Source organism: Nerophis ophidion, linkage group LG06 (assembly GCF_033978795.1).
Source record: "Nerophis ophidion isolate RoL-2023_Sa linkage group LG06, RoL_Noph_v1.0, whole genome shotgun sequence".
Lineage (NCBI taxonomy): Eukaryota > Metazoa > Chordata > Actinopteri > Syngnathiformes > Syngnathidae > Nerophis > Nerophis ophidion.
In genome coordinates, this window is record NC_084616.1 from 62,180,060 (window position 1) to 62,197,528 (window position 17,469).

The window sequence follows — 17,469 nt, forward strand, 5'->3', positions numbered from 1 at the left end:
AGCGTGTTATCCCAATGGCTGTGCTAAGAGATGGATGAGGTTGCACAGCCATAGCTTAAAGGCCTACTGAAATGAGATTTTCTTATTTAAACGGGGATAGCAGGTCCATTCTATGTGTCATACTTGATCATTTCGCGATATTGCCATATTATTGCTGAAAGGATTTAGTAGAGAACATCCACGATAAAGTTTGCAACTGTCGGTGTTAATGCCCTGCCTCTACGGGAAGTCGCAGACGATGACGTCAGCCGTGTGATGGCTATTCACGTATTCACATTGTTTTTTATGGGAGCCTCCAACAAAAAGTGCTATTCGGACCGAGAAAACGACAATTTCCCCATTCATTTGAGCGAGGATGAAAGATTCGTGTTTGAGGATATTGATAGTGACTGACTAGAAAAAAAAAAAAAGAGTTAAAAAAAAAAACGCGATTGCATTGGGACGGATTCCGATGTTTTTAAACACATTTACTAGGATAATTCTGGAAAATCCCTTATATTTCTATTGTGTTGCTAGTGTTTTAGTGAGTTTAATATTACCTGATAGTCGGAAGGGTGTCTCCACGGGTGTCTTGACGCGCAGTGTCTCAGGGAAGTCGACGGCAGCTTCATGGACGGCACAAGCTCGGCTTTTCTCCGGTAAGAAGCGACTTTTTAACCACAATTTTCTCACCGAAACCTGCTGGTTGACATTTGGTCTGGATTCATGTTGGCTTGACCACGCTCTGATCCATAATAAATTTTAACCTCCGGGAATTTTAAACAAGGAATCACCGTGTGTTTGTGTGGCTAACGGCTAAAGCTTCCCAAATCCATCTTTCTACTGTGATTTCTCCAATATTAATTGAACAAATTGCAAAAGATTCCGCAACACAGATCTCCAAAATACTGTGTAATTATGCCGTTAAAGCAGACGACTTTTAGCGCTCATACTTCCTAAAAACGCGTGACGTCTTGCGTACACGTCATCATTACACAACGTTTCCAAGACAAAACTCCCGGGGAATTTAAAATTGTAATTTAGTAAACTAAAAAGGCCGTATTGGCATGTGTTGCAACGTTAATATTTCATCATTGGTATATAAACTATCAGACTGCGTGGTGGGTAGTAGTGGGTTTCAGTAGGCCTTTAATGGCCTGTGCATTTAGGCTGGGGTGGGTTACATGGTGGAAGGGAGAAAATAGAGATGAGTGGATAGTTGATGTGCTGCAGGTGGTGGTTCTGGTCATTATTTTCAGGTCTGTTGGCTGCTAATTAAAGCAAAATTGCAGCACTGGCCTTCCTTATTGTTTAATGTCCCATGAAACGTGAAGCCCTCTTATGATAATTTAAGGTAATGATGGGTGGGTTTCCTGTGGTTAACACACTTAACAAAATCTGAATAAGAATAAATGAATAGGGTGGAAAATGTGATTATGGTGGATTGATGTGCAAGTCTATGCTGCGGGGAGGGGGTCTTTATTCTGCTGGCAATATTTGACATAGGGGATCATTGCAGTCACACGCTGCTCAGCTGGTTGGGCTGCATGTGACTCTTTTTTTTTTTTCTTCCAAAGAGTATATGGACAAAGAGATTATACAAACAGGATGTGAGCGAAAAAGACATGTGTTGTTTCAGTAAAGGGACGGGAAAGCGCTTAATTTAGATTTTTGTGATATGTCGCTAAAACCCTGGTGTTTGCCTGCACTGGTGGGGAGCGTAGCACATCATCTGTGGTTTGTGTGTGAGGAAGACAGAGAGGGAGGGTAAGGGAAGAAGGATGAATCAGCCAGTGGGAGGACGGAGAAGGAGAGACGACAAGAAAGAGGGGAAGGATAGCAGAGGACGAAGGAGAAGGCGGGTGAATGAGCCAGCGGGGGTAGGTTTAGCAAGTTAGGGACAGGCAGAGGGAGGAGAGACCGAGGAGGTTTGGTGTCACTGCGACTGTTTCTCCTGTCAGTCGGCTGCTGCCTGCCTCACTAGCAGGAGGGGATGCAGAGCAGGAGCCACGCAGAGGTGGAGACAACAAAAGCGGATGGTCAGCGCTGCGGTTTGTTCCAGCAGCTCCATTGTCAAATGTGCACTGTGAAGAGCTGGATTTGAATATTGGACACGGGTCTGCAGATCCATGGATTATAAACTGTGAGTAAAGGCAATTTGTACCAGTACACTTGCCTTTTTTGAATGGGGGGTCTTGCTCAGCAGGCAGTCATCTAGTGAACCTCAAACCAAGAGAGCTTTGGGATTTTTAACTGCTCCTTTCCTGTCTTTTACACCGTTTATTTCATTCTGCTTGCGAGTGTATCAGAGCATGCCCCTGTTGTTTGGCTCTCTGCAGGAGGGATGCTGGAGGCTAATGTGGCTAACATTAGCATGACAGCAAAGCCAAGGGAGCTGGACCTCAGGACTCCTGCTGTCTCCAGCCAGGATTCTTCAGCCCAATCAATGGCCTCAAGGAAACCCCCGGCAAAGCCATCTGCTCTGCCCCAGGGACCTCCACGTCCCCCCAGATCTGAGCTGAAGGTCTACCGGCCAACTACCGGGTCCATTCCGAATCCAGTCCCCAATCCGTCTAAGCTACGCAAGCAGCAATCCCTTAGCAATTTATGTGTGCTCACTGATGCTGAGAAGAAGCTGCACCTATACCAGACTCCCAGGTGGAGTGATGATTGCGGTCAGCCTGGTAATGGCACATATAAAACAGGGCAGACTAAGACCGGTCAGGCTGTGGGTGGGAAAACATCACTTTCTAGAACACTTTCAAAGTCAGAACAGTCCCTGTTCCAGGGGAAGCCTAAGCCTTTCAACTCCCAATCTGTGACATCAAACTTGTGCAAGCCAAGCCGAATCCCAGCCCCTGGAAAACCACGAAGCCCTTATGCAGAGGTCAAGCCCATCAGTAAGACCTCTGTGACATGTCAGAGTCCAGGACCAAACCTTGCTGAACACCCAGTTAAGGGTAATTGTGTAGGTGGTACTTGGGATAAAGACCAAAAACTTGGGGAGAGGGGAAGGTCTGCTCCTGTTTCAAATGAGGACAAGATGGAGAGGAAAGTGATAGAAGGAGAAGACGATAAGAACTTTTTAAAGGTGGACCCGGAATTAGTGGTGACCGTTCTGGGGGACCTCGAGCAGCTTCTGTTCAGTCAAATCCTTGGTGAGTCCACTATTTTTTAGGCCTGTTATGCATGGGGTCAAGCATGGGGCCAGTATCAGTTAAATTGTCGACAATGCACCATGTTATTACTTCCCCGGGAGTGAATGAGCTATTATTCTGTAGTGTTGTGCACAATACGAAGATGGGTGCCATTGCTATATAGAAAACAACATTCTGTAAACAAAAGAATAGCTGTCATCAGAAAAGACTGGAACTGAAATATGCTGTATGTCGTTGTCTGTCACACAGTTTACTTCTCCGGCCCAGCTTTTCTAAAGAGTCGACATTTTTTTGTGATTGATTTATTAGCTAGCATTGAAGCAATTCTTTGTCATTTGACCCACTAGCACAATGAATTACATTCCTCCGACTTGGTATCTGATCATTCACAGCCCCTGGTTTACACATTGTGCTCTCGTGAAACAATGGAGTATATTACCAGTGTGTACGAATTAGCCATTCATGATTACAGACAATGTGCTTGAGACGGGTAGGTCGCGTGTCCAGTCAGTAAATACAACAGCTACATATTTCAGTCTCTAGTCACAGTGGGCGACATATTTATTTCCTCACATGTCTTCCCTCCCACCTCTCCTTCATGTCAATTCATCTCTAGACCACTGACAGATGGTCACCAACTACCCGCCACCCCCAATCTCGCCCCTTTACCTCCCCCTGTTATGTTACGGACAGCAACATTTGAGTGAGACAGAGGACGTAAGTGGGTGGTGATAGAACGGGAAGATATTTAAAAGGTAAAGACACACAAATCGAGGTTAGGGCCTTGCATGGCAGCTCCCACCATCAGTGTGTGAATGTTTGTGTGAATGGGTGAATGTGGAAGTAGTGTCAAAGCGCTGTGAGTACCTTGACGGTAGAAAAGCGCTATACAAATATAACCCATTTACAAAAGTGCACACGTAGTGGCATGCACCCAACCCCCAGTTTATTCACAAACTCATTTTGCCAAGAGTAAGGAAAATAGCAAAATAGAAGATTATTAAAGGCCTACTGAAACCCACTATTACCCACCACGCAGTCTGATAGTTTATCCATCAATGATGAAATATTAACATTGCAACACATGCCAATACGTTTTTTTTAGTTTACTCAGTTACATTTTTAAATTTCCCGGGAGTTTCGTCTTGGAAACGTCGTGTAATGATGACGTGTACGCAGGACGTCACACGTTTTTAGGAAGTATGAGCGCTACGCACACACACGGGTAAAAGTGGCCTGCTTTAACGGCATAATTACACAGTATTTTGGAGATCTGTGTTGCTGAATCTTTTGCAATTTGTTCAATTAATATTGCAGAAGTCACAGTAGAAAGATGGAGTTGGGAAGCTTTAGCCTTTAGCCACACAAACACATGGTAATTCCTTGTTTAAAATTCCCGGAGCTGAAACTTTCCTATGGATCAGAGCGTGGTCAAGCAGACATGGATCCCAACCGAATGTCAACCAGCAGGTTTCGGTGAGAAAATTGTGGTTAAAAAGTCGCCACTTACCAAATATAGGCTGAGTTTGTGTCGTCCGTACAGCTGCCGTCGACACCCGTGAGACAAAGACGCCCGTGGACAAACCCCTCCGACTATCAGGTAATATTAAACTCACTAAAACACTAGCAACACAATAGAAAGATAAGGGATTTCCCAGAATTATCCTAGTAAATGTGTTTAAAAACACATTTACTAGGATCGCGTTTTGTTTTTTTTTAACTCGTTTTTTTTTTTATTTTTTAGTCCGTCGCTATCAATATCCTCAAACACAAATCTTTCATCCTCACTCAAATTAATGGGGAAATTGTCGTTTTCTCGGTCCGAATAACTGTTTTTGTTGGAGGCTCCCATTAAAATCAATGTGAATATGTGAGGAGCCCCCACATTGCGACGTCATCGTCTGCGACTTCCGGTAAAGGCAAAGCTTTTTCAGGAAGTACCAAAAGTGGCGAATTTTATCTTCGATTTTGTCTACTAAATCCTTTCAGCAAAAATATAGCAATATCGCGAAATGATCAAGTATGACACATAGAATGGACCTGCTATCCCCGTTTAAATAAGAAAATCTCATTTCAGTAGGCCTTTAAAATTTCCATAATCTTCTCCAATGTCATCAAATTATTTTGCGGTCCTGTACTATCCTTTGCTGCCATCCCTCCTCGCACCATCACATCCCTGAAACCCAGCTTGTGAAACCTTTCTCCTGCATTACAACAGAAGTGTGTAATGTGCGGGTTTGACCTTGCTCTTTACAAAGTCCTTGTTTGGATATTGCCAATTAAACCTATGGATGGCAACAAGGTATGGGGAGAGGAGGAAATAAGGCAGTTGGTAAATAGTGGGAAGTTAGAAAATGTTTTTTCGGAAAGAGATATATACTACAGCCAACGTTCCCACTAAGGTAAGCGCCTATGCAATTGCACACTGCTCACGCGTCCTCTGCGCCCTGTAAATCTAGGCCGCACACAAAATTGAATAAAAAGATAAGCGCATAACAGTGTGCACATCTGCCGTCGCTCACATGTGCGCCACTGAATTTTCAAAGAGTTTTGGTGTTTGCTCACACGTGAAAAATTGGAGGGAAAATTGACTCCAGCTGTATTTTGTTTATTGCGGTTCATTTGGATCCGACATGACTGCAATATAATGATTTCCGCAAAGTTGGATTATTTCATAGTTAGAGCATTAAAAAAACGATTAATGACCTTTTTTAAATAAGGTTTTGACATTATTAGAACCCTATAAACATGAAAATATATTCACCCTTACACTTGTATAACCGAATATAGTAGTTTTGACTGAGTTCTGTTGTACATTTTAGTAATTACCCACAGCCCGGAGGGAGGATCCTCCAAACGTCATTGCTATGGCCGTCGCTCGGCCGCTACAACACGGCCACAATGTGAAATACTTAATGACATTCTGGCTAATTCTTCTGAGTTTGAACTGGCATGTGTTAAAACCACGGGCATAAATCATTCTGCAAGAACTTGCTCTATTTGACAGTTGTAACTATGATCGTTAGCAGATGTTGACTTTGCGTGCAGAGGTGGGTAGTAACGGGCTACATTTACTCCGTTACATCTACTTGAGTAACTTTTGGAATACATTGTACTTCTAAGAGTAGTTTTAATGCAACATACTTTTACTTTTACTTGAGTATATTTATAGAGAACAAACGCTACTTTTACCCCGCTCCATTTATCTACATTCAGCTCGCTACTCGCTACTGATTTTTATCGATCTGTTAATGCACGCTTTGTTTTTGTTTTTTGTCAGACAGACCTTCAAAGTAGGATCTATCACATGCATACGTTTTACCAATCAAACGCAGTCACCGGTGACATTTGACTACGTTTCACCAATCAAATGCAGTCACTGGTGACGTTTAACTCCGTTTCACCAATCAAACAGAGCCAGGCGGTCACATGATTAAATGCACACTTTTTATTCTTTATTATACAAACCTTTATTTATAAATTTCAACATTTACAAACAGTTAAAAATAATAATCGAAGTAAGTACAAAACCAGTACAGAACAGTATAAAACCGTACAAAACAGCTCCAGGGAGTTGTAAATTCAAAGTAACTAAAATAGAAAGCAAAATATGTATATAAAATAAAGAAAGTGCAAAGCCATAGGCTCACTCGATCTCAGTAAATAACTTAAATTTGGAACACAGCATCATCGTTTTCACAGCTTTTTGGTTGTTAAAAGTAGAGTGTTTTAATGTAGAGTTCTAAATCTTTTTTAAAGGCACAAACAACAGGTCGGGTATTGAGAAAGCTACATTTATGAATATAAAACTTAGCCAATAGTCTAATGAGGTTGCAAAAGTAAAATTAATTTCCAATTTTTTTTTCAATACAATGTAAAACCAAATATATGTTATGTAATGTATATTATTGTTTTAGTTGTTTAAGAGATATTCCTGGCTCTGAATTTGTTCATTGCTATTTTTATGTTTTTGTGCATTACTTGTTACCGTCATCATTAAACGAACAGGTTACTCATCAGTTACTCAGTACTTGAGTAGTTTTTTCACAACATACTTTTTACTTTTACTCAAGTAAATATTTGGGTGACTACTCCTTATTTTTACTTGAGAAATACATCTCTAAAGTAACAGTACTCTTACTTGAGTACAATATCTGGCTACTCTACCCACCTCTGTTTGCGTGTCATTTCACATCAGTCACATCAGAGCTGTGTTATTGATTTCGGACAGTTGTTGACAGCTGATAGTATCAGTCTCAGGTGGTCCCCCATGTGTTGTGCTGAATATCCAATGCCACTTCCAGCTGTTGTCATTCGACATTGTTTGCATTTTTGCCAATGTGGAGATGTTTTATTGATGAAACAGGAGTTAAAGATTAAGTCCATTAAATAGTTGTTCTGCCAATAGTTAACTTTAGATTGTTGCAGGGAAGATAGAGTAGCAACAAGATTAGTTTTTGTTAGCATTGCAACCCCTAACACAAAAATAGAACTCATTTAGGTGAATATTTTAATAAGCTCATCAAAGCATAATTAGTAAACAATAAGATGAATACTGCACTGTAATACATATGATACACAAATAAAATTAATTTAGGACTTAAAGGCCTACTGAAATGGGATTTTTTTATTTAAACGGGGATACCAGGTCCATTCTATGTGTCATACTTGATCATTTCGCGATATTGCCATATTTTTGCTGAAAGGATTTAGTAGAGAACATCCACGATAAAGTTCGCAACTTTCAGTGCTAAGAGAAATGCCCTGCCTCTATCGGAAGTCGCAGACGATGACGTCACAGGTTTGATGGCTCCTCACATATTCCCATTGTTTTTAATGGGAGCCTCCAACAAAAACAGCTATGCGGACCGAAAAAACAACAATTTCCCCATTAATTTGAGCGATGTTGAAAGATTTGTGTTCGAGGATATTGATAGCGATGGACAAGAAAAAAAACAAAAAAAAACGATTGCATTGGGACGGATTCCGATGTTTTTAGACACCTTTAATATTTCATCAGTGATATATAAACTATCAGACTGCGTGGTGGGTAGTAGTGGGTTTCAGTAACATGAAAAATATGCTTACAAAATAGTTGAAAAAAAGTGGGAAAAAAAACAACAATCCGGTGAAGCCGCAAGATTTGAAACGTTATGTAGCAAAGGACGACTGTATACTCTGAAATTTTACCATGAAGTGACCAAAAGACTTACGTACTATAGTAAAATAAAAGTGACCCAGATCTGCATAAAGAAACAGACAACAATATGAGTATTTTGGTATGACAATATCGGTACAACAGCCTGCATACTATTTATGCACTTGAAGCACAGCAGGTGCTTTGGTTGGGTGTGTGAAGGCTAATTGTAACTTCCCCTGTAGATTGCGGCCATTTGCACATCTTTTATCAAATCCCCATTTCCATTGGGACACGCAGCTAATTGGTTTCAGCTCCACATGCTCCATCATATAGGAGGATAGATTATACGGTGCTTCACCTGGCAGTTCCTCATCCCCCATCCTACTTCCTTTCTTTCCTGCTATGAAACTGATCTTTCTTTTGCTGTGTCGCATCATTTTGAATCTTTTACTTTAATTTGACTATAGCCTTTTAGCCATGTCCTGTTTGCTACTGACATTGGATTTGTTTGCTCTGTTTTGCACTCATCTAATGTGACAGCTCCCAACATGCACTGTGACAATGTCTGTTCCAGATAAGCCGTTCGCAATAAACCAAATGTCTTGTGGTCAGAAAAACGCCAGTTTCTAGCCCTATCATGTATCCTTAAAGGAAGGAATACATTTACTTTTGTCCACCATTTCTTCTAGCAATACAGTACTTTAATGTGTGGAAAAACAGCAAATTTGTTTCATTCAAAGACCAAAACAGGCGGAGGATGTGTAATCGATTAATTAATCGTCGATTGGTTTATGCAGCTCCTGCCTCTCGTGCATGGACTATATGGACAAAGTAAAGTTTGTCTACATAGTGTGGGTGATCTAATGTTATGAAAGTCTGGAAATGCACCTTATTTCTGGTCCTCAAAACACACTAGAGCAGGGGTGTCAAACTCAAATACAGAGTGGGCCAAAATTTAAAACTGAACAAAGCCAATGGGCCAAGGTTGAACAAATTAACCTTTTAATAGGGACCCAAACAAGTTTTGCATTGAATATTGAACAAGCAAGGCTTATATAACTTTATAGTGACCTGTAAAATCTAATTTTAAATAAAAATAATAATAATAATCAAAAAATATCAATGGCATATAGAAAAAAATGTAAATAAAAATTGAATGCCTCTTTTCTATTTGCAGCCCTCTGAGGTAAATATCAAAATAAACTTTTTCCACAGCCTAATAATACATTTGCAAATAAAATAACAATAATGAATGAATGAAACATTCAAGCCTTGAAGTAGCAAGAGAAACTGCATGAGTAAAACGTTCATTATTGCTTGGGGGGTATATTGTAGCATCTCGGAAGAGTTGGTGCTGCAAGGTGTTCTGGGTATTTGTTCTGTTGTGTTACGGTGCGGATGTTCTCCCGAAATGTGTTTGTTATTCTTGTTTGGAGTGGGTTCACAGTGTGGTGTATATTTGTAAGATTGTTAAAGTTGTTAATACGGCCACCATCAGTGTGACATGTATGGCTGTTGAACAAGTATGCTGTGCATTCACTTGTGACTGGGTTGGCACGCTATTTCTATGTAGAAAAAGAGGACGAGACGACAGGTTGTAGAGAACGCTAAAGGCAGTGCCATTAAGGCACGCCCCCAATATTGTGGTCCGGGTGGAAAAGGGGAGAAATTCGGGAGAATGGTTACCGCGGGAGATTTTCGGGAAGGGCACTGAAATTTGGGAGTCTGGGAAAATCGTGAGGGTTGGCATGTATGAGTATTAGCGGTGAATGTGGTGTCACAGCGGCGCCGCCGCTGTACAATACTGGAGGGCCAGCTCTAATGTTAATTTCTTATTGCCTCAAGGGCCAAATGAAATTACAGGGCGGGCCAAATTTGGCCCGCGGGCCAGAGTTTGAGACCGATGCACTAGAGCTCCATTATAAAATGGTTACTACTATCAGGTTGTCTTAATAGGAAATACAGTTCAACTAATGAGAGATTAAAAGATTTGTGTTAATTGGATGCGGATAATTATTAGATTTGTGCTTAATGGACAACAGTCTTGGAGTGCTAATCCTTACAGATGCAGAATGAACACAGAATATCAATTTAATAACATACCCTATATAGTTGTGGCTAATGCATATTTTAACCAATTATCAGTTATCCTGTCTAAAAAAGGGTATGATTAACAGCATGTATAGAATACTGGTCCTGACCAATCAATGGAATCATTTGAACCTCAGATGTTTTCCTTTAATGACACCCTCTCGTCCCATCCTGCACCTATAATGAGGTGTGTGTGAGAGGGTAAATCCCCTAAAGCGATGGCCTTTCTCAGCATGGGGCCACTGCGGGTTACAGAGGATCCGTTCTAAGACTCAGCAAGTACTTGGATTAGTCTTCGCATAAAGATAATGAAAAGATTCAGCTTCCATTGCACTAATCACAGATCTATGATCCTGGAAAAGGCTATCAAATATAAAGTGAATTACAGATTAAATCCTAAAAGACATCTGTTTGGATGAAGATTTGGGTTTTACTTTATGAAGACGTATCACAAAGAGAAGATACTCCAGGTTTTGGTCAAAAGATTAGAAGTGTGTAATTTCACTGTTGGCTGAGCCAGTGACAAGAATCAGGGGACTGTGCACACTTGCTGATCACAAATGCTCAGCAGAGCCTTGTAAAAGACAATGGAGTGACACATAAATGTCCCGAAAGGTCACTGTGAATACCAATCTGCTTGTTATTTCACAATAGCAACGTGTGTGTGTGTGTGTGTGTGTGTGTGTGCGCGCGCGCGTGGGCATGTTTGTGCACGTGATGGTCTCTCCAGCATCCTTGGTAGCTGCCTGGAGAACAAAAAAACGCTTCAGAGATGTAGTTAAAAAAAGATACGGTACACACGCCTGGTAAAGGCGACAGAAAGAAAAGACACACTTCAGTCGTCTGCCACTACATTTCATATCCTCTTTGGTTCCTTCTTATTTGGTATTTTTCTTGCATGTACTCAGTCCCTTTAATACATTCAGTGTTCCGTGTGCCATTTAAAGCCAATTTACTCAAAACAGGTGATTCCACCCTGCATGGGCTTTGCTGTTGAAAATGATCGTCTTACCGACGAGGTAACGACATGACAAATAGATACAAACACCCAAGGAGCTTTCAACATAAAGCATTTCACTCCTTCCTATTCTGCTTTAAAATGCTCAACTCTGATAGAAGTTGATGGCAGGCAGCATTCTGTCATCGCTCAGAAAGCAGAAAAGATATTTATGGTCCTAATGTTTGAGGTAGGTGTTGTTTTTAGCATTACAGGGGTTTATATCCTGCAGTGCATTAATAGATGACAATGGGGCCCATACACACTATGAATGATGCATAATTATACAAGTCCTTCCAATGGTTGGTTATGTGTGTGTTTACAATGCATTGTGGTGAGTCTCCAAGGACTTAATGGTGGAGCCATTGCATTAGTGCTGTCTGCTTCCTGCCATCCTTCTCTAAAATTATATTAGTGCACTTCTTGTTTTTGTCTTATCAGCTCTTGAACAACACACACACACACGTATGTATGTATGTATACAGACATAATGAATAACAAAAACTCTAAGATAGTTTGTCACTTAACACTCTATTATTTATATTGTATTCATGTCCCTGGAATGTTCATGCACTAAATTACATGTATTGCGTTTTATTTGAAAGTAAATCTGAAATTGACTGGAGCACCTCCGTAAAATATTAGGATATTACATCCTATAAGGTGATACTGTCCTAACTCCATGTACAGTGCATTCGGAAAGTATTCACAGCGCTTTACTATTTCCACATTTTGTTATGAAACAGCTAGGGCTGCGAATCTTTGGGTGTCCTACGATTCAATTCAATATCGATTTTTGGCGTCACGATTCGATAATATATAGATTTTTTTTGATTCAACGCGATTCTCGAGTCAAAAAACGATATTTTTCCGATTCAAAACGATTCTGTATTCATTCAATACATAGGATTTCAGCAGGATCTACCCCAGTCTGCTGACATGCTAGCAGAGTAGTAGTTTTTTTTTTTTAAAGCTTTTATAATTGTAAAGGACAATGTTTTATCAACTGATTGCAATAATGTAAATTTGTTTTAACTATTAAACGAACCAAAAATATGACTTATTTTATCTTTGTGAAAAAAGAGTTGTCAAAATTATGAGATGCGATGCAAGTGTAAGCCACTGTGACACTGTTGTTCTTTTTTTTTTTTTTTTTTTACACATGTCTAATGATAATGTAAATGAGGGATTTTTAATCACTGCTATGCTGAAATTATAACTAATATTGATACTGTTGTTGATAATATTAATTTTTGTTTCACTACTTGGCTTCACGGTGGAAGAGGGGTTAGTGCGTCTGCCTCACAGTCCTGGGTTCAAATCCAGGCTCGGGATCTTTCTGTGTGGAGTTTGCATGTTCTCCCCGTGAATGCGTGGGTTCCCTCCGGGTACTCCGGCTTCCTCCCAGTTCCAAAGACATGCACCTGGGGATAGGTTGATTGGCAACAATAAATTGGCCCTAGTGTGTGAATGTGAGTGTGAATGTTGTCTGTCTATCTGTGTTGGCCCTGCGATGAGGTGGCGACTTGTCCAGGGTGTACCCCGCCTTCCGCCCGATTGTAGCTGAGATAGGCGCCAGCGCCCCCCGTGACCCCAAAAGGGAATAAGCGGTAGAAAATGGATGGATGGATGGGTTTCACTACTTTTGGTTTGTTCTGTGTCGTGTTTGTGTCTCCTCAATTGCTCTGTTTACTGCAGTTCTGAGAGTTGCTGGGTCAGGTTTGGTTTTGGAATTGGATTGCATTGTCATGGTATTGCTGTGTAGTGGTTTGTTGGATTGATAAAAAAATAAATTTAAAAAAATGGATTTTTAAAAAAATGGGAATGGATTCTAAATCTCGCAACGTATTCGATTGAATTCGTATTCGAATCGATTTTTTTCCCACACCCCTAGAAATAGCATAATTTCCAAATGCAATAAATCAATTGTTATCCTCAGAATTCTACACACAATACCCCATAATGACCATGTGAAAAATGTTATTTGTTTTATTTTGCAGATTTATCAAAAATTACAAAAAATAAAACAATCACATGTACATAAGGATTCGCAGCCTTCGCTCAAATACTTTGTTGATGCACCTTTGCCAGCAATTGCGGCCGGTAGTCTTTTTGAATATGATGCCGCAAACTTGACACACTAATCTTTGGGCATTTTTGCCCATTCCTCTTTGCAGCACCTCTCAAGTTTTATCAGGTTGGTTGGGAAGCGTTGTTTTTCACCCAAGATGTCTCTGCACATTGCTGCATTCATCATGATCACTCTGTCAAAGCTACAGCATTCCGCTTTGGAGAGACGAGAACCTTGCAGAAAGACAACCATCTCTGCACAATTAGACCTGTGTGGTATAGTGGCCAGACGGAAGACAAGTCTGCAAAAATGCACTATTAAGACTCACAGACCATGAGAAACAAAATTCTCTAGTCTGATTAACTATTAAGCGTGAATGCCAGGCATCATGTTTGGAGGAAACCAAGCACCGTTTATCAGCAGGCCAATACCATCCCTACAATGAAGCATGGTGGTAGCAGCATCAGCAGCAGGAAGAGAGAGACTATTCAGAAGACTCGTCAGGATAGAGGGAAAGATGAATGCACCAATGTAAAGAGACTTTCCTGAATAAAAAGCATCGCATCCAATCCAATCTAATGGAGATTGAGAGGTGCTGCAAAGAGGAATGGGCAATACTTCCCAAAAATATATGTGCCAATCTTGTGGCATCATGTTCAAAAAGACTTGAGGCTGTATGTGCTGCCAAAGATGCATCAACTACATATTGAGCAAAAGGCTCTGAATACTTATACACATGTGACTTTTTAAAATGTGTATTATTATTATTAGAATAGCAAAATGTTTACCGGTACGAGGGTAAAAAAAATACTCACATTGTCATTATGGGGCATTTATCGTCTGCTAAATTTTGAGGACAAAAATGAATGTTTGTCATTTTGAAATATGGCTGTACCTTAATAAAATGTGGAAAAACTGAAGCGCATTGAATACTTTCCGGATGCACTGTAAAGTCCGGTTTTCTTGCACCTTTTTATTAATAGGCAGTTTAGTGATACTGTATTGATGCAATCTGATATATTGCAATTTTTTGTGATGCGTAAAAAGGTGTGGGTGATCAAAGGCATAAATGAGAGTAATGTTGGCTACATTGTGATGAATTATTAGTATTCACTCTGAAGTTGTTCTATTTGTGTACTTCTTCTATTATGGCTCTCAGATGAAAGTGTTCCTTGTGGCAAGATGCTTGGTCAGCTGGGTCACACTGCATCTTATGATGGTATTTTTTTTTTTTTTTTATGTCAATGATGTGTGAGTAGTCTGAAATTACAGATATCACCTCTTGATTAGCTAGAGATCAAGTAAACACATAGTAAGATTCAGTTGTTAGTGGGATTACACAAAATATACAAATATTAGCGTTATGAAGAGTTGGCGTTTGGGCCAATAAAGAATCAACTACAGTGTGGTGAGGATCTAGATAAAAGTTTAGATACAAAATGTAATTGTTACAGTTTGAGTCATTATTGCATCAGTAATGGGACTACATTCACAATTAAAATGTTGATGAAGTCATACAAAGGTTTCTTCTTCTCAGGTATTATGTCATTGAAGAATGTTTTGTTTAAGATTAATTTTAACAGCTGGTGGCTGTGGTCTCTGAATGCCAGAATATAAAACATGATACACTGCTACAGGCATCTGTAAAATGTAACAATACTACAAACCCGTTTCCATATGAGTTGGGAAATTGTGTTAGATGTAAATATAAACGAAATACAACTATTTGCAAATCATTTTTAACCCATATTCAGTTGAATATGTTACAAAGACAACATATTTGATGATCAAACTGATAAAGCTTTTACATATATCAAAACGCCTGCAAACTCGATAGCGCACGCAAAGCTGATCTACTAAGCTTTTGCACAGAGGATTGTGTCCCTTAGATGAAAAAAATTCAGTCATATTAATAGTTTGTTCTGTGTTGTTATTGTGTCTCCTCTCAATTGCTCTGTTTATTGCAGTTCTGAGTGTTGCTGGGTCACGTTTGGTTTTGGAATTGGATTGCATTGTTATGGTATGGCTGTGTAGTGGTTTGTTGGATTGATAACAAAAAAAAAAATATATATATATATATAACGATTTAAAAAAATAAGAAAATCGATTCTGAATCGCACAACTTATTCGATTTGATTCACACTCGAATCGATTTTTTCCCCCACCCCTAACAAACATAGTCGAAGATAACACAACCTGCTCCCTTAGTGGATATTTAAAAAAAAACGTACTATCACCTTGAAAATAAATAATCAATATTACACTTATTTGAATCTAGGGAGCCCTGAGATGAGGTGGCGACTTGTCCAGAGTGTACATCGCTTCCGCCCCGAATGCAGCTGAGATAGTCTCCAGCAGCCCCGAACGGGAAATGCGGTAGAAAATGGATGGATGGATGGATGGATGAATCTAGGGATGATGGGAAAATGCAAAAACTCTCTCCACACTTGTCCATGTTTGACGCATTTTAGCTATTTGATATTTTTGCTTGATTACAAATCTTTAACAAGGTCATCATTCGAGTAAACACGGTGAGTTGCACTTTCATATACATACAGTCAGCTTTCGGCCCCCGGCCAAATTTGTTTAAGCCCATTGCATCCCCCCCCACTCAAAAAGTTTGGAAATCCCTATTGTAGTCAATAAGTTCCTTATTTTCTCTATCCTCTTGTGGGGAAGACTGGCTCATACATGCACATGCATCCCCGCTGTCGCAATTTCTAATACAAAATAGCATATTGATCGAACTTATATGTCACTAGATTTGATATGAAAGCGCTATAAACTACAACATGGATGAAGGGGAGAAGAAGCAGTCGAAGTCAAGCCACATAAATATAACCGCCTACAAAACGGCTCATCCTGTTCTCGATCAGAAAGTGGCTTGAAGGTGGTCTTTAAAACATAATCCATGTTATTTTTTGACTAAAGAACCACGATTGCATGTTATTGTAACAAAATGCAAGCACCAGACGAATTGGATTGAACACAGGCATTTATTGGCAGCGTTGCAAGTTGCAAACAGGCACCCGAAACACTATCACGGGCTATCGTTTTCGGCTATAATACACGTTTCTCTAGCCATTAATCTCTTGACTTCTCCCACACATACGTCACTCCCTAAGCTCCAAACACAAACACTTAAAATAAACAATACGGTACTACATGAACAGAATGACATACAGTGGGGCAAAAAAGTATTTAGTCAGCCACCGATTGTGCAAGTTCTCCCACTTAAAATGATGACAGAGGTCTGTAATTGTCATCATAGGTACACTTCAACTGTGAGAGACAGAATGTGAAAAAAAATCCAGGAATTCACATTGTATGAACTTTAAATAATTTATTTGTAAATTATGGTGGAAAATAAGTATTTGGTCAACCAGTCAAAGCTCTCACTAATGGAAAGAGGTTTTGGCTCAAAAGCTCACGATACATGGCCCCATTCATTCTTTCCTTAACAAGGATCAATCGTACTGTCCCCTTACCAGAAAAACAACCCCAAAGCATGATGTTTCCACCCCCATGCTTCACAGTAGGTGTGGTGTTCTTGGGATGCAACTCAGTATTCTTCTTCCTCCAAACACGACGAGTTGAGTTTATACCAAAAAGTTCTATTTTGGTTTCATCTGACCACATGACATTCTCCCAATCCTCTGCTGTATCATCCATGTATCCATTTTGGTTGAGCCAAAACCTCCTTCCATCAATGAGAGCTTTGAATGGTTGACCAAATAGTTATTTTCCACCATAATTTACAAATAAATTCTTTAAAATTCCTACAATGTGAATTCCTGGATTTTTTTTTCACATTCTGTCGCTCACAGTTGAAGTGTACCTATGATGAAAATTACAGACCTCTGTCATCATTTTAAGTGGGAGAACTTGCACAATCGGTGGCTGACTAAATACTTTTTTTTGCCCTACTGCAGGGGTGTCAAACTCAAATACAGAGTGGGCCAATATTTAAAACTGAACAAAGCCGCGGGCCAAGGTTGAACAAATGAACCTTTTAAGGGACCCAAACAAGTTT

The 17,469-nt window shown here is 39.9% G+C and overlaps 1 protein-coding gene across 6 annotated transcripts in view; it reads left to right on the forward strand.

The window, feature by feature from the left end:
- The window catches only part of LOC133555074 (neuron navigator 1-like), a 190,775-nt gene that overhangs the window by 27,732 nt on the left and 145,574 nt on the right, over nt 1–17,469 (forward strand). The window contains exon 1 of one of the 6 annotated variants that reach the window (XM_061904533.1): nt 1,765–3,137. The exons of 4 other annotated variants lie outside the window; for them this stretch is intronic. In XM_061904533.1, the coding sequence (XP_061760517.1) occupies nt 2,324–3,137 (814 nt within the window). In that variant the 5' untranslated portion in view covers nt 1,765–2,323. Of the gene's footprint in view, nt 1–1,764; nt 3,138–17,469 lie in introns of those variants that run through there. One more of the 6 variants, XM_061904532.1, reaches the window with a different exon arrangement.